At 42.3% G+C, this 22,420-nt stretch overlaps 1 protein-coding gene across 1 annotated transcript; it reads right to left on the minus strand.

Annotated features, from left to right (window-relative positions):
- Positions 1-1,326: 1,326 nt before the first annotated feature.
- LOC118601640 (microtubule-associated protein 4-like) lies at positions 1,327-21,522 on the minus strand. Its single transcript, XM_036219136.1, has 3 exons — positions 21,281-21,522; positions 5,879-5,950; positions 1,327-3,821 (listed from the first exon to the last, which is right to left on the minus strand). Exons 1-3 carry the CDS (start codon positions 21,501-21,503, stop codon positions 3,814-3,816), a joined length of 303 nt encoding a protein of 100 aa, XP_036075029.1. The 5' UTR covers positions 21,504-21,522; the 3' UTR covers positions 1,327-3,813.
- Between the last annotated feature and the right edge of the window lie 898 nt (positions 21,523-22,420).

The following is a 22,420-nucleotide window of genomic DNA, read 5'->3' on the forward strand; positions in this document are numbered from 1 at the left end:
CACAAGAGACAGTTTGAAACACCTAGGCTATGTGCCTCTGTGTCGAGACGTTCTAACAAAGCAGTTTTTACTGTTTCGCGGCTGGTGTGACCTGAGAGACTGATACCACATCGCATCCAGAACAGTTACTACAATAATAAGCCACCTACTCTGACCACAGTAACACTGTGGAGCACTGAGTGTGTTGCACAGCTAGCCCCGAACAGTGTAAAGAACAGTAATTTGCCTCCATGGTAGCACAGAGGTTTTTCATTCCACAAATGATGTGTGGTTAAGTCTCGTAAGCCTTCGCTGGAACGGAAACAGCACCAGTGTAAAACCAAGGCTAATCCAGTTTCACACGTGACTTAGAAATGAGAATGATGCCCTGGGCCTGTCTGTCCCACCAGCCCGGAACCCCCTCTCGCCTCCCAGCTGTGTCATGTTATCAGGTCAACTAGGGAAAAAGACCCAGGTTTCATCTCACGAACAAATCTAAGAATGGTCCCCATCGCCAATGTCTTTAATCCAAGGGCGCTTATTGGAAAGTTAGGGAGGATTGTGAATTATTATTTATAGTATTTAAATTCTTGTGCTTTGGACCCAAGAATAGATTATCAAGCTCTCTTAATAAAAGGAAACTAAGAATATTAAATCGAGCTTTGTTAATAAAAAGAAATGCCTGTCAAGCTAAAAAGTTCTTTATATCATACAAGTTACCTCAGGCATAGAATCCTTTCACTGTCTTAATCCAGTCGGCATATTGCATTTGCAAATCTATGGCTTCCACTGTAAATAAACACTAACCCAGAATGGCTAGTGGGCACTGGGAATTGGCCATTCTGTTGAATTCTTCCCAGATCCAGTATAGTAGACTGTCAAATAATAAAGTTACCAAACTGAAATGCTATTGAATGTTAACAGTTGTACTTAATGATTCAGAAAGCATTTCAGGAAGACCGTGAACGTGGACTACACTAAACATACATGCAGTATTAGAAGGTACCTAACAGTAACTGATATGCCATAACCTGCCTTTTGGAAAAACTGCACATTGCCACTCTGCCAACTGTCTCAGCAGATGCTGTCAAATACCAGCTGGTCATTTTGGCTTCTTAACTCTTACAGATTCCAGATAAAAGAGAGTAACTCTGAGAATCAAATACGACAGTGTAAATAAAAGTGCCTGGGAAAAATAAAAAGCCCACACAATTATGGCATTATTGTGGGTGGGAAGAGAAGCTTTGTTAGACTGAGAACTCATGCCTCCAGCCTCTTTCTTTACCAAATTCACGTCTTAGTCACGTTATACTTCAATAATTAAGACCCCAACCAAAATCCAGTCCGTAAGATGTTAATGTAACGTTTATTAGTATAATTTAATGAGCACATGATCACATTAAAATGTCCCAATATACAAATTGTTGAAGTCTAAAATCACAAAAAATATAAACTTAGGTGCATGAACAAAGTTATAAATATCTAAAAACAAAGTTCTACATCTTCAACATTGGGCCGAGAGAGAGAGAAAGAGGGAGAGAGAGAGAGGTTGAGATTACATATAAGAAACATCACATTTCGACAGAGCAACCCTGACCAACCCTCAGGCCACACGCAGGTGTGGCCCTCACGACAACGCAGCATTTCGTTATTATAAGACCAGCTATTTCATATGAAGCTACATTGGAGACATTAAATTTCTTTCTTTCACAATGAAACATTCAAGTGAAACACAGTGAACTAATAATATTTACTAAATTTTAGTTGGCTGTTAGTAGAAAATTTTGATTTCGTAAATTTAAAAAAAAAACATTTGGGAAAAAAAAAACAAATTTCAAACAAAAACATAACACAATGGAAATAAAAGTGGAATAAAGCGATGTCAGTAATGAAGTGTGAGTGTGTGTCTTTGACCACCGCCACAGGACAGTCGTCCCCAGGCCCCTCCACCCACCCTTCACTGAGACGGGCTGTAGACTGGTTAGAAGTGATAAAAAGATGTCAAACCTTTAAAAAGTTAGCACTACCAGGTGTAAAAAGTTCCCTGCCCAAAAAAAAGAAAAAGGAAAAAAATCACAAGAAAACTAAATTAAACAGCTGCACAGCAAAGGGAAAGAGCTGTGTTTTATGTGAAGGTGTGGTCTCCTATGGCAACAGTTTCCATATCGGATCAACTACTTAAATTAAAGGAAAGCATAAAGCCCTTCCCTCTAAAATATGCCTTGCTTAAGTGTCTTCTCTCCAGAACCCATAGGAGGAATTCCTGGCAGAGAAACGAGCCCACGTGACCAGATCTCGTGACCGGAAGCGGAAATGCTCCCTACATTCCAGAAGTCATTGCATGGACTCAATTTAAACTCATAACATCCTGATTTTACCATCGCAAAGGCAGCTCTGTATCAGAGGGTTGAAAACAATGTACATTTCGAACTCTTCCTCAGAACACGGTGCCATTTACTTATTTTAATCTGAAACAATCAGTGGCTTGGCGATTATAAAAACCAGCACAGTCAGCAAGAGGACAGAAAATGTAAGAGTATTTCACCTTCCAGGTCTTAAACCAGAACTCCTCTAAGATTTCAAAACATGGTCCATGTTTTATATTCTTTTTCTAAAAATCCAATCACAGCTTATATATGAAAGGTTCCATAGTTCTTACCCTAAATGGTTCCAGATTTTTTTGGCTATTAGTTTGGGGAAATGAGGAACAAAATTAAGACAGTCCCACTGAGACAACCTACTAGTGTTTGTGGTGAAGGACCTGACACACAGGTCTTTGTGGGTGACCCCCTCATCTCCTGGCCTGCTGTGAAAAGGCCTCTCCAGAGTTCAAGAGGATACCAATCCTGAGGAGACTGTGTCCAATCAGACCACCACCTCATCAGAAACCTGATAAATCCTTGTCCTTCAGTGTGTTGCCATTTTGTTTCGTTCTCAAGTTGTTATAGAAAAAGTTATTTTCTCTCTGTAGCAACATTCCAGTATTCCATTTTCTTTAACTTCTCAACTCTCATTTTGCTAGTTTACGATCAATATTAAGAAAGTAATTTGGGTTATAAAATTCCACACATGCAATAATAAGGTGGTTAAATCTTCAGGAGAATCTAAGCCTAGACGAATAGATAATAATTTCCTAATAGAAACCGTTTCAGCCCAACTGGCAACTAACGAAAAATGATCCGAGGAAATACTTTTCAAAGTTTCATCAGAGCTACTCTGCATTAGAAAACTTTAAATTAAAATAGCGCTCATTTCTCATGTTTTAGTAAGGTGGACAGAAACACAGGTAGCGTAAAAAGATTACCCTTCCCCAAAAGCAAGCTCACAGAGGAGGAGGAGGGGGAGGCGCAGGGAGGTTCGCTGCAGACTGGGGGACCCGATCCCTGTAGAGAGCACACACTCTCATTGCTGTTACCACTTCCTGATGCGTGGGGGCGGTCTGAAGACCAAGTGAAAAACGCCAACTAAAAATGCGTAAAGAAAAGAAAAATGTGAGCGCGGAGTAAATGATAAAATGAGTTTCAAAAGAGAACAAGAAATAAAAGACATCAGACAACCTTTATAAAACTACTAAAATTAAAAAGAATTGTCCTGTCCTTCGTGCTCACAGAGGGGAAGGAGCTCCATCAAGCCCTGCAGAGTACAAGAGGAAGCAGGTGGCTTGCTCGGGCATCAGCAGAGAGAGGCCCCGAAGAACTCCCCTCGGCTTCTTCTAGACCGTGTCCGGGGAAGGAAAGCAAAGCTCTGCAAAATGCTGAAGGTTTTAGAAGTGTAACGGTGCTTAGGAAAGATCAGTGGTCTGGTGTTGCAGCAGCCCCAGTGCTGAGACACACTCTAGGCTTCTAGGAGGAGAAAAATGGAAAGGGAGGAAAAAACAGGAAGGGGAAGGAAGGGGCGGAAAAGCACAGGTCGTTAGTACACAGCAGTTCAACACAGCGAGATGCTCAAAAAAAACCGTTTCTACGCTACCGGCAGGGGCTGCTCTGCTCTTAGGCTAGAGATAACATTCTGAAGGCAATAGAAATGGGAATTTCCAAAATGGTGCTGAGCTACATGCTCCAGTTAGTGACGGCCAGATCGGAATGAAGTCATGCTCCAAAAACATGCGCTTCCTCCCCTCCCTGCTCCTTCCCGCCCCCCACGAAACACGCATGTTTTCAGTACAGCATCTGCTTGGATGCAGTCAAGATGTCAAGTTCAGATGCAAACATCTTCCCAGATGCACAAACTCTTCTCCTCGTGGTGGAGAGGTGTCCCAGGGCAGGAAGACCTGATTTTTCATAACGTCACTAGGAAGTTCATAACCAGCTGGGCTCTTTTTTGGTCACCAGGGAACTAAGTCATGAGCTGGTAAGAACCGGACTGTACGCCTTCCCTGTTCTTTTCCCACACTATGAAGATCTGGCAGCGGGAAGCAGCTGCTCCGTAAAGTGTGTGTGTCTCCGCTGGTCACACCTGACATCCTGCTGGAGGAGGAGCCTCCCCAGTTGTGCTAGGTGCCGTCTCCTTCCTGGATGAAAGTGGCATCCACTCTGTCAACGGCTAGTCAACTCGAACCCCTCCCAGCCCTTCCTTCCCCTGACCCTGCCTCTGGGTTAAAGAAAGCTGTTTTTACTCATTTTTTAGAGTTATGTTCAAACGTCTTCTCCTCTAATCATAGGGGTATTTCCACAAATGTTTTCTTGAAACCAAATTCCACAGCAGGCACAGAGATGGTCAATACCACATCCAACTAAGTTTATCAAAGAAATGACAAGATTTTGTTTCATAAAACTGGAAGATACAGCGGCAGGCACTTCTGGTTGTTCCCAGCTTTTAAAGTAATGAGTTCCTGTTTCATGAGTTGCTAATAAAGATGATGATGTCAGTAAGGAAAACTAACAGCTCCAATAGAACCTAGTCACCAATAAACCTGAGGTACAGAGATACGGTCAACATCTCCCAAGGTCACAGAATAAAGAACGAAGCCTGGAATAACTCCTGCTGCTAACAAAGGCCTTCTGGAAGCCTTAGAAACTGAGCAATGCTATGGTGGCTCGAGGGACAGGCTTCTCCGGGCTGGGGTACGCCTACAAGAGAAACCCAGCCACGGCCCACATCCGGTGCCCGTCACGGGAACCGATGTCACGGCCTAGTCAGGGAGAGCACGCACTGCTGCGGAGAACGATGCGCTTGACCCTCAGCGGTCTGTTCACTTGGGTCAACAGTGTCCGCCTGCTCACGGCTGCGAAGGATGGCTGTCCTTTATAAAAAATTCAGCAGGACTCTCCTATCGGCTACCTAAGAGAAGACTTACATGGTCCATCCCTAGGGGCCCTCCTGCCGCTCACTACCCATGCCCTGGGGGAAGGGGCTGGCGCTAAGGATGAGGTGGGAACCCCAGGAACTCAGTGCCAGCTAACGGAATTGCAAAGCCCTAGGAATAGCTGAGAGTTAAGGTCAGAGACAGGTTTCAAAAGCAACAGTGAAAGGGAAAATAAAGGAAAACCAGACTGAGGGCAAAAGAGAAAGGAGAGAACTTCTCATCTGGGGCTCACGGGTTTCCTGACACTGAGCGGTGGAAGCTGGACGGAGTGCGGCTGAGCTCGGGGAGGACACGGGCCCAAAGAGCCGCAGTGGCCGCAGGCCTCCGCCGTGACACACTTCGACGGCGGTCACTGTGCCTCCAGGAGCGCGCGCTTTTAAAACGGACCCACCTTCTGTGTGGGACGACGACAGGCATTTAGAGAGTATCGAACGCAATCCACTCCGCTCTTTGCGCAGCTGGCGCTGCCACAAGGCGGCGGCCTGGCTGTATGCACGCCCGCCGAGAGCCCAGCGCCAGGATCGGCCCTCCTCCGAGGAGCTTCTCCGGGCGTTTGCCTGACGGTCCCGCCCGCGCACCTGGGGAGCCACTTACCTGTAGTGCTGTCATCCCCTTCCACGCCGTGATCGCCGTTGGCCAGCGCCGCTGGGCGAGCAGACGGGGCACCTGCGAAAACACACAGAAGAGTTACCCATCTAGACGGCGAAACGAGCGGCCACAAGGAAGAGTGACCCATCCGGACGGCGAACGAGCGGCGGGGCCAGCTGCTGGCTGGCAGACGGCCTGCCACTCTCCGGAGCACGAGCTGCCAGAAGATACGAACCTGTCCTAAACGTAAAGATCCAATAAAAGGAAACCCAGACGCCGTGACGCCCCGGCACCACGGCCGGCCGAGTCCTGCCCACCCAGTCATTGTCACAGGTTTCCACTCTGCTCCGTGAAACTGTCGCGAACCGCCACAGGTCGAGCACCTGGGATTCAAACCAAACGCTCCAAGGACGCAGCAAGGCCGTTTAGAACAACCGCCACATAGAAACTCCAGGCAGCACCCCTGCTCCTGGACCCGAGGGGGACGTGGTCGTCAGAGCACTCCTGCGAGAGGACTTTTTTAAATGTTAGCTAATCTAATGAAGTACAGTTGTGTCTCATTCGCTAATACATGAGGATGTTGAGCATCTTTTTATGTGTTTAGCTGCCATCCCTTTATTTTCTTTGGTGAAATGAATGTTTGTTTTTTGTTTTGTTTTGTTTTGTTTTTACTACTTTTAAACTGGGTGGTTTATTATTGCAGAGTTTTGAGGATTCTGTGTACACTCTGAATTCCAACTCTTTATCAGATGAGTTTTGCAAATATTTTCTCCCAGTCTATAACTTGTGTTTTCATTTTCTCAGCTGTGTCTTCTAAAGAGCAAAATTTTAAATTTTAATGAAGCCTAATTTACCTTTTATGCTTTCACGCTTTTGGTGATATGTCTAAGAAATCTTTGCCTCACCCGAGGTTACAGGATTTTCTCCTGTGTTTCTTTTAGAAGTTTCATAATTTTTAAGTTGAGGCCTATGGTACGTTTAGAGTTAAATTTTGCATATAGTGTAAAATATAGATCTAGATTCCTAATTTCGCATACAGGCATCTAATTGTTCCTTTATCATTTTCTGGAAAGGCTAGCTTTGTTCCATTGACTTGACTTTGCACCTCTGTTGAAGAAGGACTCGAACGTAATGTGTGGACATAAGTCTGGCCTCCTCTGATCCGCTGACAAAAAGTCCGTCCCTTCTGCCAACACCACACTGTCTCAACTGCTAGATTTGTATCAAGTTGTGAGATGAGGTCATGTGAGTCCCCCAAACTGGGTCTTTTCCAAATTGTTTTGGTTGTTCTAATTACTTTTGCTTTTCCATATAAATTTTAGAACCATCTGTTAATTTATTTTTACAAAAATCCTCAAGAAATCTTGATTGCCGTTGCTCTGACTACACAGATCAACTGAGTTGTGTATCTTTACCCTTCCCTGAAAGGCCTTGACCGTACCTAACAATCCGGCCACCTGTGCAGCTTTCGAGTCAACCTGTCATCTCGAGTTTCTTTGGAATCACTCGCAAGAAGCTCAGACGAGTGAAAAATCTAGAATGTATGCTATGAAAATGTAAAATGCAAAGTTTTACTTCGGAAGGCAAGAAACTACAGTCCACAACCTTCTGGATCCCATAAATCCATGGCAGAAATCATTCACATAAACTCACTGAAAACATCATTCATTCTGTTATCTCAAATAGCAGAGGAACGAACTAAGGAGAACAACCCAAAAGAACGAGGCAGACCAAAAAGAGAACATCAATTACTGGAAGAAGAAGAAGGAGAAGAAGAAGATGGAAATGAAGGCATGAAGGAAACAGACTCATTAAATTCCCACCATGCTCCATTCTAGGGCTTCCCATGTTGTGTCCTGCTTATCCAGAGAGATGCAAACCATGCTCTCTATCCCATACTTAGGCCAAAATAAATAAATTCCCCTTTACCCTCACACAGTAAGCTTACAAAATGCATTCCTTCTCACTCAAGAAAAAAAAAATGCATATTTAAAAAAAAAAATTCTGCCTCATTTTAAAATACGGACTGCAAGAAAATAAAATGCAGATAACAGGGAAATGCAAATTACAAAAAAAAATGATACCATCTTTTGGCCATGAGACTGATAAAATCTTTTAAAATATGATAACAGCCAATGTGGGCAAAAGTGTAGGGAAAGAGGTAATCTCACGCACCATTTGGGGAATATATATTAGAATTTAAGAGAGAATTTGGCAGTTTATCAAATTTTGAAATACCCATTTGACTCAACAGTCCATTTTAAGTTATTTTGTTGATGAAAAGACATAAAATTACACAAAAATGAATGTAAATAGCATGTTTATTATGGCATTGTTTAAAACGTAACGAATACCCATGAACAGATTTTCACTAAGCTGTGAAATAATACACAACCATTAAAAAAAATGAGGTAGGTCTTCATGGTCTGATATGGGAAGGTGCCAAGACATATTAAAAATAAGTAAATAAAAGCAAATATGGCATAACGGCATTATAAAAACAACATACAATCAGAAAAAATATGAAAGAACTTATATCAAACGCCAGTGGTGACTGCTAAGGACTGGAGTGTGGGGAACCAGAGATGGGGATAAAAAGGGAGAATTTCACAGACAAAATCCTGTTTTAATTAAGCGTCTGAAAGAATTTAAGACTGAATAAGAGAAGAGCCAACTGAGGCACACAGCTCAGTCTCAACATATACCACAAATATTTAAGAACAGCAGAAGAAATTGCTTGAAAGCATAAATAAAGATCTAGAAATCAAGGAGGGTACCCTCCAGGGGACCAGAAATAATGAGAAATATCCAAGAAAACGAACGCAAACAGGACCGCACCAGAGAAGCCACGGCCCAAAGCGAGCCCCGAGGAAAGCCGGGCTCCGAGGTACCCTATGTTTGGGGGCGGCAGCGGTGGTGGGGCTCCTACGAGTTGCCAGGCCAGTCCCCGCTGCCCCACAACCGTCGGCCTTGCGCCAGCCACCTCCCCACGGGAGCAGAGACTGAAGGCTCCGGCACGAGAGGAAGCCAGCTCCCTGGGTGACTGCGGTGCCCAGGAGTGCGGAGCCCGCACCCCGCCTGGCACCGCCGTCACGTCCCTGCCAGCGGCGGGTGGCACTCGTGCATCACGGGCAACCGCGAGTAAGACAGCGTCACCAAGTAACCGAGGAGAACTACCAAAGGAGAAAGACATCACATCCAGAGGAAACACACATCATCCAGGGACACAGTGTCGAATACAGTACACAGGAGACTTTTAATAAAGAAATGTCAAAGAAAATATCACAAATCTGGGAAACCAGAGCAAGCACTAAACAAAGTGACTTATCCAATGACTGAGTAATAGGTCCGTTTTCGGGTTAGAGAGGTTTCAATTCTCTGCTATCATCAAACCTGAAAGAGTTGTCATCTCATAGGACACCGAAGATAATTTTTAACAGGACTAAATTATAGATTCTTAGCATGTGACTCAAAGAATTAAGGACATTGCTGTAACAAAGCTTCTGCTCCTGCACACTTAGCCATGTGAACAAGGTTTCCTGACTATTACGTCTGTAAGAACAGACATATCTGTTTCAGTCTAATAAAAAAACTTATCCACAGAGTCATGACCCAAACAAGAAAAATAATAGACCCCATCATCTCATTAAGAAAAAGATTTCCAATTAAAACCAACTTTTATGGTTAGTAATAACTTATCAGAAATTATAGCATAGGTCAACTGTGTACTACTAGTAACCATATGTTAAATTCTTCTGGGGCAAGTTAATACTTAGAACCTTATCGTTACAGAAACTTTTTAAATTAAAAATTAAGTTTCCATACATATTTAGTTACAAAACCACAATAACTTAGGGGAAAAAAACTTTCATGTGTAAAAATATACTACATTAGGAAAAAAGTCTGTGAGAGGAATGGAAATAGGAATTCAAGGAATCAAAAGATGGATTTACATTTCCAACGATGAAGAACAGCTTGTTCATGCATTTTTAAAATAAATGATGATGGGAATCAAAACGCTATATGTTAAGCATTTGGACACACTTAAAGGAGTGATGTAACTATTATTTTTATGTGCAAAGTAAAACATTCTTTAAAAAACATGCTTTGCAAATATTTAATCTTTTGCTAAAAAGAAAATTTTAGGTGTCCACTTAAAAATGTACAAAGGGTATAAAATTTTTCAGGATTCTCATATGGGTATGTGATTAAAGTTTCACGATCTCTACACCAAAGCAGAAGTTATAAACAATGATTTATATGTATTGACAGAAAAAATTTCTAAGATGTAAAGTAAAAATAGCAAGTTTTTAAAAAACTAGCAAGTTTATAAAAAAATAGCAAGTTTATAAAAAATAACGGAGGTGGTTTGATCCCATTTGTATAAAACTAAGGCCAATGATTTCTGACCATACGTTTGTAAATACAAAAAACATAACCTTAAAAGACCCACTCCTCTTGAAAAATAAACAGGGTTAAGTGAGAGTCAAGAGAAATTTTCACTTAGTTAAATAAAATAAAATTTTATTTTACACAAGATTTTTATTTTAGAATGTTTTAAAATTTACAGAAGGATTGGAATGCTAGTACAGAGACTCTCAGAGACCCGAACCCAGTTCCCCCAACTAAGAAAAAAATGGCTGGGTGAAGGTTCCGGAACAAAGGCAGGTTGATACGCCACTATAAACTCATCACTCCCGACCTTTACTTGGCCCAAATATTTTGTCGACTCATTCTTCCACACTCTACAATATCTATGTTAAACCATCCTGTCCTCTTCATGCCTCTGACCCCTTCCACCTCTGTTTCTCAGCATAGGACCTCACCTCCCCCAAAGAAAACACGACCCCTTCTCAGAAGAGACCTCGTCCCCTCTGCTCCCACACAGACCAACAGCACCTGCACTGACTCCCCGCCTCCACGCCTGTGCCCGGCTCCCTTGTCCTTCCCGAGAGGCTTCTGCTCTCCCTCTGGAGTGAGAAACCGGGCATTAGGTCGCTCCTCTGAAACCCCACAGTTCATTTCCTTTCCTTTGGCAGCTGACTGCCTTCCCTAATGAGCTGTCAACCCCTTGAGGTTTCGAGTTTTGGGCTCCTTTTCTTCCTTCTCAGTGATAGAGTATCCTCAATAAATACTGCTTAAAGAATGAAACAATGAACGAATGGTTGGAATAAATGCTATGTATGTGGGGTGGCAGAACGGGCCATAAGGAGGGAGACTGCAAATCAAGGAACTCCTAAGTTAACCTAAAATTTCTAGGAACAAAAAGTATCAGAGACTGTGCCTTTAAAATACTTAATTATCTAATTTTCTTCGCAGTGATGTTTTGTTTTTATAATCAGGGGAACCGAGCTATTACCAGAAGGTTTCAAACAAGATCAACACCAAGAGACCATGAGTCACATGCTACTTCTTCGTTTTCAGCAAAATGAAATGCGGCCTAACTGGGGGGCAGTAGGAACAGCCCTGTGGTCTCACTGAGCCATTTCATACCATTTCCCGAGTAAGAAATTTGACTGTAAGAAACAAATGTCCTCCCAGCCCACTTGGAGTCGGTGCCTAAATGCAGCGGCAGTTTTTATGGGAGGGAAAAGGGTGTGGGGGAACACCGTCGAGGCTGTCTGGGTTAGGATGGCAGTTCACGGGCAAGACGTCTCTTTCTTTGGTATTTTTCTCCTGCGCAGCTCTCAGAACTTCCCACCTACAGAAAGAACCTGACAAATTAACCTCTTAAATGAGATCTGCTTTTCTTTCATACTAAGGTACCATGATTACAAACCGAAACTGTTAGTACTATTTTTCTTTTCTTTTCCAAAAGACACTTAGTTAAGCAATATATTTTCAAATCGAAGTCCAACAACTATTTTTGCAAAAATGTCACACTAAGTTACGTATAGATAAAAATTTCCCTAAATATAAACATACTTATGGTATATTTTAATGCTGACATAACTGTTAGTTATGTCTGTTATTAATATAACCGGAACCTGAACAAAATGAGTTCAGTTTAGTTTGCTAAAACACAATGTCTATTCGGTTTAACGCACAATGACTGTCCACCTACCACGCTCCAGGAGCAGCGACCTCTCGCTGCTTGGTCCCGCACAGGCTGCCGGACCGCATGACCTCGCTTGATGTGCTTCTCCATGGTTCTCTCCTGTCACTTGTCTCAAGTGTCACTCTGACACCTCTGGCTTCTTACAACTGAGCAACTTGAGGTTGCTGGTACAATATGAACTACTCTGTGCTAATTGTGTTATTCTGCATGGAATACAAAAATAAACAAAATACTATCCCTACTCTAGAGTAGGGTAAGTGTGAGACAACAAATCCCTTCAGAGAAGAAAGGCACTTACTGAGGGGAAGATGGGAAAAAAGAGGCCAGGGGTAAGGGGGGCAGAAGGGGGCAGAAGGGGGCAGAGATGAGTCAGGAAATGTTCTTCAAAGGTTACATCTAAATCCAGTCTTAAAAAGACTGCCAATCACCACCTTTAGCCAAAGCTTTAAATCTTGTCAACCTCCAGAAGTGTGTCTTTAGCCCAGACCTCTCCTCTGGACCCCAGAGCTGCCCCTCCCCACTTGGTACCTTCACCGAGATCAGATAAGTCAGCTCGACAGACCCCCAGCTGAATTTCTTATCTTCCCCTCAAATCTGCTCCTTCTACAGTCTTCCCCGTTTCAGATGATGGCCATTCCTTCCTTTTAGTTGCTCAGGCCGGAACCTTTGGAGCCGTGCCCGATTCATCCCTGGCGATGCGAAAGTCTTGTGCCCTAGGAGCGGCCGTCTGGGCGGCCTGGTATCAGTTAAAGGCAGATGGGCGTGGACTCGGGAGAGAAGAGAGGAAAGGGACCGGAGACAGGGAGCAGATACGTCTTTTTCAGAGAGGGAGCGGAATAAAAAGAAGCAGATGAGATGAACGTGGGGGGGGGGGGAATGGGATTTTTTATTTTTAATAAAGGAAAAACCTGTGGCATGTTTAATGCTGATGGACGACCCGGCTGATACCGCAAGGGACAGAGGCGGCGCCGCCGTGAACGGGACAGTGCGAACCGTTCGCCCGAAACCAGCAGAGAGGGAGCAAGGGGCTCAGGTGACGTGGGTCGGGCGGGGTTCTCCGTGAGTCTACCCAGCCTCTGCCCTGAAGGTCATCAGCTGGGACTGTGACAGGAGAGCAAGTACTGGAAGCTGTCTCGGAAAGTGAAAGACTTGATAAATTCACATGAATTAGCACCAGAGCCTCCGGTTCATGCTCTTTATGTAAATGAAACAAGATTCTCATGTATGTTTCCTGAACACACTATTTGCACGTCTAATAATTCTGCTTCTTGAGTTAAATAAATAAGTATTTAGATTTGAAAAACAGATCTGAGACGGTACGTCAAGCAGAAAGTTATGCATTCATGAAGATGATATGGTTTCACAGGAAGGACATAAGTTTGAAATCAGAAGGTCTGGGTACAGGTTATGGTTCTGTCACTATTAACTAAATGATCAAATGCAATTCCCTAGTGCTCTCCAAGTTTTTAATAGTCTCACCTGGAAAATGGGACAATATCTACCTCTCATGGTTATCATGAGGACTCAACGCAGTAATACTGGAGGCAGTACTGTGTCAATTACACAGTGTTAAGCAAATGTTAACAACTATTATTATTCTCATTGTTATTAACCATAGACTGATCGACTATAGATCGGTTAATCTACTGACCAACTGCTCAACAGACTGCTCACTGAACTATAAAGTAACCTTGTGAGAACCTAAAATTAGTTTTCTTTTGCCTTATATAAAAGTCTAGCTTAAATGACATTACTAGACTAAGCAATAATTGTGAGACTACGACATGAGCAACTAACCGGAATAAAAGAAAATAAATACAAGGAAAACGAGGAGGTTAGAAGAAAATAAGGAGACGGATTCTACCCCATGCACAGCACCTAACGATCCAAAACGCTAAGCTCAGGGGAGAATAAAGACAACCCTAAACACGAAAATATGAGGTTTTAGTAAAGGCAAGAGGCTTGCACACAACTCTGCAGAGAAGACTCGTTGGGCGGTAGTCGCTGGCACACTGCCCGCACCTGGAGAAGTCCCAATTCAAAAGACGCCACACTGCCTTCTTTCAGTGGCTCGCTTGCCCCAGAGGGACGCGCGTGCATGACTTGAACGCTTTCTCAGCTAAACACACAGAGTACTGAAAACGACACGCGTTAAAAAAAAAAAAAATCACACGTGTGAGACATAAGAATATTCAAATTTATTATTAATACTTTAAATCTTTTCTTCCACAAGAGACGTCAGACTCCCACAGCTGGCAAGTCAGCTTGGCAGAGGAGGAAGCGCAGGCCGCTGAGAGGGCAGTGTGCTGTGGGGAAGGGCCACGGAGTCTGCTGTGGGCAACATGGGGAGGATTCGGCGCGGCCTCAATGCTCGGGCATGTGCAAGTCAGGCCTGCGCCACCACTGCCCTCTGGTGGCCACTTAAGTCGGCTGCAGTGTTCACAATAGAAGGCCCCAGCCAGCTGAACCAGGAGAAATATTACCCAGTTATCATCCTTTCCAGGACTGATGCAGGAGGCCCTTCCTCCTGGGTCAGCGTTTCTCAACCTTGGCCATGCGGCCACGTCACCAGCAACGGTTCATTAAAACACCGAATGCTGAGCCCCACCCCCAGAGTGCCTGATTCCCTGTGGGCCTAGGAATTGCATTTTGAGCAAGCTCCCAGTTGACGTTGAAACATAGTGCTGGTCCAAGACCACACTTTGAGAAGCACCGTCTTAGGTTAAAACATTCTACAGAAACATGTTCCTGGCCTCAGAAACTTCCTGGAATGTTGGAGACAAAGTATTCTCTCAGTCTCACATCTCAGCACACAGAGTACAGAAAAATCTGTCCACAAATCTGCCAACTATTTCTTTGTGTCTAAGGGTCAACAACGTGTTAGATGCTCATTCAAACATCTATGACAATGTTCTGAATGAGCCACAGTATCATTGCTGTTACTCGCATCTAAGAGAGAGCTTCTGTCTTTTGTCTCCCTGACCTAGAAAATAAGAGGCGTATAAAGCTGATAACGAACAATTATTAGGAAGATAACATTTACGAAGGACAAAAAATCAAGTTGTAGTACATACATTCTGAAAAAGTAGTTTGAGAACTGTTTCCCAAGGTGACAGGCATTTTAGAAGGAGTGTGACACCCGTTTTATTTCCACGCATGTGGCTATTTAAATGTCTATGGAGGCAGCGCTAAGACGACACAGAAGCAAAACTAAATGGGGGTAAAGTGGGAAAACGCCTAAAAACGAAGCTGAATCCAGTCACGCCAAGCATCCCTCGCACCCACACTGTGAACTGGAAATGCCCTTTCCCACTAAACCAAACAAAAGATCGAGCTTCCTGGAGAAGTCATTGTTTCCAGGTTTGGGGCAGGAATTGTACCTGAAGCGAAGAAAAGCAGCATTTTCTACTGTGTAAAGCATCATAAAGGCAGCCAGCCCTGCCTTCTCACCCCCTCATTTTTAAGTTGAGAGCAATTAGGGTGGGCATATGGGAATTAAGAAAAATAAAACACCATTGTCTAAAGAGTTCTATTATGTGCACAACCCGATTAACTCCCCTTTCTCTATAGATGCAGGAAGCCGGCTGATAAAGTTCCACTGGCTGGCCTGCGTGAGCGCGCTGTAAAATCTTACCAAAGGGCGCCGGTGATGACTTACTGACTCTCATCCAAGAATAAAATCAACCTTAAACCTGGATGTCTAAATAAACCATAAAAATAATGTTCTCCAGGCGAAATGCATAACTTATCATTTTGGCAAAAATCTAGAAGAAATCAAACGCATAGCAGAGAAGGCCCATTCACAGAGAACTCGCTCATGCTCAAGTTCTACAAGACCAAACGAGGAGGCTTCTCCCTTCCGCTTCCAAGTCTCCCAACAGCTTCCTTCCTTCTCCCATTTATCCTTAGCCAAGCCTTCCACAAACAAGGTGGTAAGAAAAAAATCGGCAGCTTTTACTTTAGCTAGATATTGTGATTACAAACTCCATGTTATTCTTTTTGAACAAGTTAACAAATGCATGTGTAAGAAATCCAATTGGTCCAAAGAGATACACAGTAAAAATAAGTCTCCCTCCCACCCTGCACCCCGGACAGCTAGTTCTTCTTCCAGCAACCAGCTATCGATTTCTAGAGCAGCCTTCCTGAGCTCATAAACTCTTAATTACAGGCTATTCACATATTTTAAACTATTAGCAGGAAAAATTCAATAACTTTTTATGAGCAAAATCATGTCTGAAAAACTTTCCTCCTCTTGGGTCAAGTTAATAGTACACCGGTCAAGTCACTCAAGATGAAGCCCAAGAAAATCCACTGTTGCCACCTGCTTACACGGAGCCCCAGGTGGCGGAAACCATGACAGTCAAAGGAAAGAAGAAAGCGACAAGCAGCAGCTTCTTCCGTCTAGACTGCTGACGGTGCGTGAACCAGCGAGGGGCGAGCATCTTAGCCATAGCTCAGGTTACTGAAATAGTCGCTCCTTACCATTTCCTTTATTCCCACTAAGCCTTCCTTATTTTTAAATGCCGCTCCCATCCCATCAATGACAACAACAACAAAAAAAACAGATCGACTACAAAATCATATCTAAAATTCACCAGAAAGCTGAGGTTTTAGAGGCACTAAGCAGTATGAAATCCAAAGAAAGACAATCGCCTCAAGGAGACACGGGCCGTGAGCACTGGCTCTCCGGGGTCAGATAGTGAGGAAGAGATGCTGGTGCCGCCGATGCAGGTAAGAAGGGTTCAACCGGACACTTCCATGACTCGCTGAGGGATAAGTGACGGGCAGCGTGAGAGTACAGGGTTCCGGGATCGACGGACACGAAGGAAGCTCACACCCACTTGCAGGTCTGTCTCCAAAGATGACCAGCAGATAGGTGCTCCCAGGGAAGACTGGAGGCGGGTGGGAGACCAGGGAGAGCTTCCCAAAGAGGTGCAGACCTGCAGGAAGCTGCCGCTAAAGGAAAGGCATGATGCCCTGTCCCCAGGGGACCGGGCTCCCTTTTCGGGTGCCAGAGGAAGAGTCCCAAACCTTGTCAGCCCCAGGGCCCACGTGAAGACCCAGGGCAGCTAGGGAAGGAGTAATAAGGAAACACCCTCTTCACCTAGCGTAGGAGCAGGAAAAGGTCCGAGCCCAGGATTCCACACCAAGACCAGGAGAAGACCCCATCACTGTACGAGGGATGACATCACTGAGAAAGACTCAAACCATGAGATGCACGCACACAGGACTAAGCTGAAACCAGGACCGAAACACAAAAGTAAAAAAAAAAAAAAAAAAAAAAAAAGAATCCCCTGCCCTCTACCAGGTGGGAACTCTTCTGGGAAGTGGGGGACAGGAGCCAGGAGACACACCTTTCTGAGGCACAGGTGCACAGGGGAGGGCAAAAGCTAGAGTGGAGCAAGGGCACTGAGAAAAACCTTGCAGCACCTCGGTCCCCAGTCTAAGTATGAGGAAGGGAGGAACGTGGGCCCAGCAGTGAGTGCACTGAAGACAATCGCAGAAACGATAAAGCCCAAACCTAGCTCAGCGCCGGCCTGAATTAACTCAGCCCTTTACGTTAATGACCCAGTAATACGAAAGGTATCTCCAGCCACGAATCCTTCTCATCTCCGTGTCCTACTGTTTAACATGTGCCATCCAGCATTTACTCAAAAATTAAGAGACACAAAAACAAAATGCCGGGGGAGAAAAAAAAAAGAGAAAAAAAAACATTATCAAGAGAGAAAACAATCAGACTGAGAGATGACCCAGATGTTCAAATTACGAGATAAAGATTTAAAATAACTATGACTGATATGTTAATATCTACGGTGGAAAGACAGAAATATGCATGAATATGAAATGGAAATTAAAGAGCCAAAGAGAAATGCTAGAAATGAAGAACAGAAGATATTGAAGATAAAGAATGTCACTGAAGGTTCATTAGATTCAACGCAGCCAGGGAAAAAATCAGGGAACCCAAAGGTGAGTCAAAAGAAAGTACACAAAATTAAACATAAAGAGAAGAAAAAGAGGAAGAAAAAAGAAAACAGAGCTCCCAACAACTGTGGGATAACATCCAAGAATCTAAGCAAAGAAATATTTTTAAAGATAACAGCCAAATAATTTCCAAACTTAAGGAACCACATCAAAGCACAGATCAAGCTCAAAGAACTCCAAGCAGGACAGACGCCAAAATATGACCTAAACGCAAAATATGACCTAAACGCAAAATATGACCTAAAACCAAAGATGGAGAAGAAAACTTGAAGGCAGCCAGGAAGGGGAAAAAAGGAATAAAGCTCGAGATTACAACAGACTTCTTATCAGAAACTATGCAAGTAGGAAGGCTAATTTTCCTTGACATTAGTGAAAGAAAAAAGTAACACAGAATATGACACCCAGCAAAAGTATCTTCCGAAAGCGAAGGTTCGTTTCTCAAATAAACCAAAACTGAGATGATTCGCTGTTAACCAGACCTGTGCTACAAGAGACATTATAAAGGGGTTTTTCAGACAAAAGGAGCACAGTGCAAGGTAGTAATTTGGGTTTATACAATGAAATGAAGAGTGCCTAAAATGGTCAAAATGAGAGTAAATGTAAAAGGCATATTTCCATATTTTTATTCATTCTAAAAGATAATGACAATATAAATCGAAGAACGTAACCGCACAGGTTACTAACATCCAGTGTGTCAGGCAACAATGCAAAAGATGGAAGAGGAACTGGGCATCGCTGTTTTGCATGGAATTTTACACTATACATAATAAATATGACTGAAAGGCAGATTGGAAGATTAAAGGCGGATTAAAGGTATACACTTTAAACCCTAGGTCAAACGTAAAACAATTTTAAAGAGAAAGATACATAAGCCAATATTAGAGTTAAAAACAGAATCATAAAAAGTATTCAATTAATCCAAAAGCAGACAGGAAAAAAAAAAAAAAACAGAATTAAGAACAGATGGAATAGAATGCAACCAGAGTGACAGACTTCAATCCAACGATATCAATAGCACATTAAATACAGTCTAAACACATCAATTAAAAGACAAGTGGTCTTTAGATTGGGTAAGAAGGCAAGATTCGTCCATACTTTGTATACAAAAACCCACTTTTATTAAATATTTAAAAGGAAATGTGCTGAACGTAAAAGAATGGAGACATATATTATGCAAACAGTAATTAAAAGGAAACTGGGGTAGCTTATACTAACATAAGACAAGAATTAGACTTCAGAACAAACAATATCACCAGGAATAAAGAGGGATAAGAGAGTTAATTCATCAAGAAGACGTAACAATCTAAATGTATATGCACATGACAACAGATCTCCAAAATAACATTAAATAAAAACTGATGGAACAGAAGGGAGAAAGAAACAATTCCACAAAATTAAATGGAGACTTCGACGTCTCTCAGAAATCACTAGAGCAAGGTAGATACACAGTCAGCAAAGGTACAAAAAACTTTAACACCGGCAACCAACAGACGTACCTGGCATGAGTAAGAGTGTTTCACACACTAATGGTGTCATACTCATCATTTCAAGCGCTCACAGAACACTGACCGTGACAGGCCATATTCTGGACCATAAAACGAACCCTGACAAATTGAAATGAACTGGAATCTCAGAGGACGTCTTCTGACCACAACAGAATTAAACTAAAAATCAACTACAGACAGATATCTGGAAAATCCCCAAATATTAAGAAATTGACATATTTCTAAATAACCCATGGGTCAAAGAGGAATTCACAAGGGAAATTAGAAAATACTTTGAATAGAATGAAAATAAAAAACACAGCATATCAAAATCTATGGAACAGATCTCAAACCATGAGTAGAAGGGTATTTATAACATTAAAAGCTTATGTTAGATGGTCACCAGGGGTGGAGGCTGGAGTGTGGGGAATGTGGGTGAAGGCGACCAAAGGGCACAAACTTCCAGCTGTAAGTAAGGTGAGCGTCACAAGGGTGTAACATACAGCGTGACGACTATAGTTAATACTCCTGTGTTGTATATTTAAAAGCCGCTAAGAGGGGAAGTTCTCATCACAAGGAAAAAAACAACTGGAATTGTGTAGCGATGCATGGTTATTATCCAGACTTACTGGGGTGATCATTTCACAATATATACAAATATCGAATCATTATGTCGCACGCCTGAAACTAAAGTGGTATGTCGATTACATCTCAAATTTAAAAGTGTTTATTTTAGAAAAGAAACGTTTCAAATCAATGATCTGAAATATTTCATATCAATGATCTAAGCTGCCAATTTAAAAAACTAGAAAAAGAGAAAATCGACTCAAAGTAAGCAAAAGGAAATATTAAAGATATGAGCAGAAATTGAAAACAGAAAAATAGAAAAAAAGAAGTGTGAAACCAAAAGCTGGATCTTTTAGAAGATCAGTAATTGACAAACCTCTATTCAGACTCATCAAAGAGGACACAGATTACTGATATAATGAATGAAAGAGGGGATTCATGACAACAGATCCTATAGACATTAAAATAACGAGGTAATAAATACAGTTTTATTTCCATTAATTTGACAACTTAGAGGAAGCAGACAAATTCCTTGAAAGATACAAACTACCACACCTCACTTGAGAAGAAAGAGACAACCCGAATAGTTCCGACATCTCTTAAACGAAATTGAATTCCTTCTTAAGAACCTGACAAAGAAATCTCTGGACCCAGAATGGTTCACTGACAAAGTCTATGAAACAAACATTGAAGAAAAAACATCAATTCTATACGATTTCTATTCTAGAAAACTTCTCAGCTCATTTTTTTTTTTGTCAGCATGACCTCAATTCTAAAATTGGACAAAATCATCACGAGAAAACAGCAGACAAATAGCCCACATGAACAGAGATGCAGAAATCCTCATATATCAACAAAGCTGAACCAGCACCATGTAAAAGCAGCAAATCTCCTTCAGAGGGTTTAATCATGTTTTAATCCTGGCCTGGGATTATGTTCAAAGACCACAAGTGGCATCTGATTCCATTCCAAATCAAGTCTTGATGTAAATGCAAAATTTTATGTATCTAACTTTCCAAACCTACTTTCAAAGAAAAGACACAACAATTTAATTTAGGAAATTCACAGGCAGATCATACAGAAGTTGAGACATTACAGAAGAAATCTGAAGATTAAAATAATCCACAGCTTCATGAACGCACACTCTACTAACGGGTAATGTTAACCTATGTCCTTGGTTCTGAATAAAGAAATTCAGGTAAAGAGAAAGTTACTAGCCTCGGTTCAGTTTCCTCAACGTTTCCAAGATTACGACCCAAAGCATAATCCCCAATCTATTTTCTGAACCTATATATCCCATTTTGATTAGTTACTTACCTTCAACCTGGCTAGGATCTGGGCACGGTTTCTTCTTTGCCTCCAAATTCCCGGTTTTCTCATCAACATCCAGAAGAGGAATGTAGTCTGTTTTTCCGACAGTTTCTCCCACGACGTCATCATAGGCCTCTGCCTCCAGCGTGGCAATAAAGTCCCGTTTGATCTTGCCCTCAATTTCTGGAGGTGGTTCTGTTAATGCATCTGCGAGACTGAGGTCAGCCATTCTGCACCACTGCAACTGCCTGGGGAAGGGGGCGAAATGTCCTATGATGAGTACCGTACAGGGAAAAACACTCCCAGAAACTTCTGTCGGTTGTTTCGAACAAAAAAAAAAAAAAAAAAAATTTAAAATCTAAAAACTTAGAGCTAGAAAAGACTCCCTTCATTTTACAGATTAGAAAATTAAAGCTCAGTAACAGACCGTCTTACCCAAAGCAAACACTTTATTCTCACATCTCTGGAAGGTGAACCGAACACGTACCATTTTGTCCTTTTCATTAGTAAGAAAAAGGAAGTATAAAAAAAAAGTCGACTTATCTAAGGTTACACAGCCAGTAAGACTCAAATCAGGTCTTTTGATTTCAAGTCTTATAATCCTTTCAACTATTCCATATACCTCCATTTCCAAATCATGTCCCAAAATAATCCTTAAAAATAAAGAGGTCAGATTAGATTTCCATTTTTAAAAAAATGGCTTTATTACTATCAGACAAATGAAGTCATCTTTCTCGACCAAAGACTGTGAGTAGGGGCCTCACCTTGGGTTAAGTACAGCTTCTTCATGGATCACTGTGGTTTACTATGTCAACCAAACTACATTTAGCCCTGCTGGCACGAAAAATACAGACATGTTCCCTGAATTAGCTAGGGAGGCAGTTCCTCTCTGTGGTCACGGACACTATCATCTTTAGAGAACCACCAGGTTCTCGATTTTCAAACATAACCTGAATTTAGGAATTATAATCTAGTATAGGCAAAACTGTAGGTGAATAGCCAAAAAATGCAGAAAGAATGTAGTAAATAGAACCGAAGGGCCTGCTATAAGTTGAGTTCCCAGTCCATACATAGCTCAGTAGAAAAAAAAAGGCAGAGTAGCAGCTCTGCTTTCAGAGACTTCTGTAACAGAGTCTCCAAGAGACT

This window comes from Rousettus aegyptiacus, unplaced genomic scaffold (assembly GCF_014176215.1).
Source record: "Rousettus aegyptiacus isolate mRouAeg1 unplaced genomic scaffold, mRouAeg1.p scaffold_m13_p_4, whole genome shotgun sequence".
Taxonomy (NCBI): domain Eukaryota; kingdom Metazoa; phylum Chordata; class Mammalia; order Chiroptera; family Pteropodidae; genus Rousettus; species Rousettus aegyptiacus.

Coding starts and splice junctions, on each gene's coding strand:
- LOC118601640 (XM_036219136.1), bottom strand. CDS start 21,503: ATGGCTGACCTCAGTCTCGCAGATGCATTAACAGAACCACCTCCAGAA. Junction 5,951..21,280: donor AGATCCTAGCCAGGTTGAAG/GTAAGTAACTAA, acceptor GTGTTTTCGCAG/GTGCCCCGTCTGCTCGCCCA.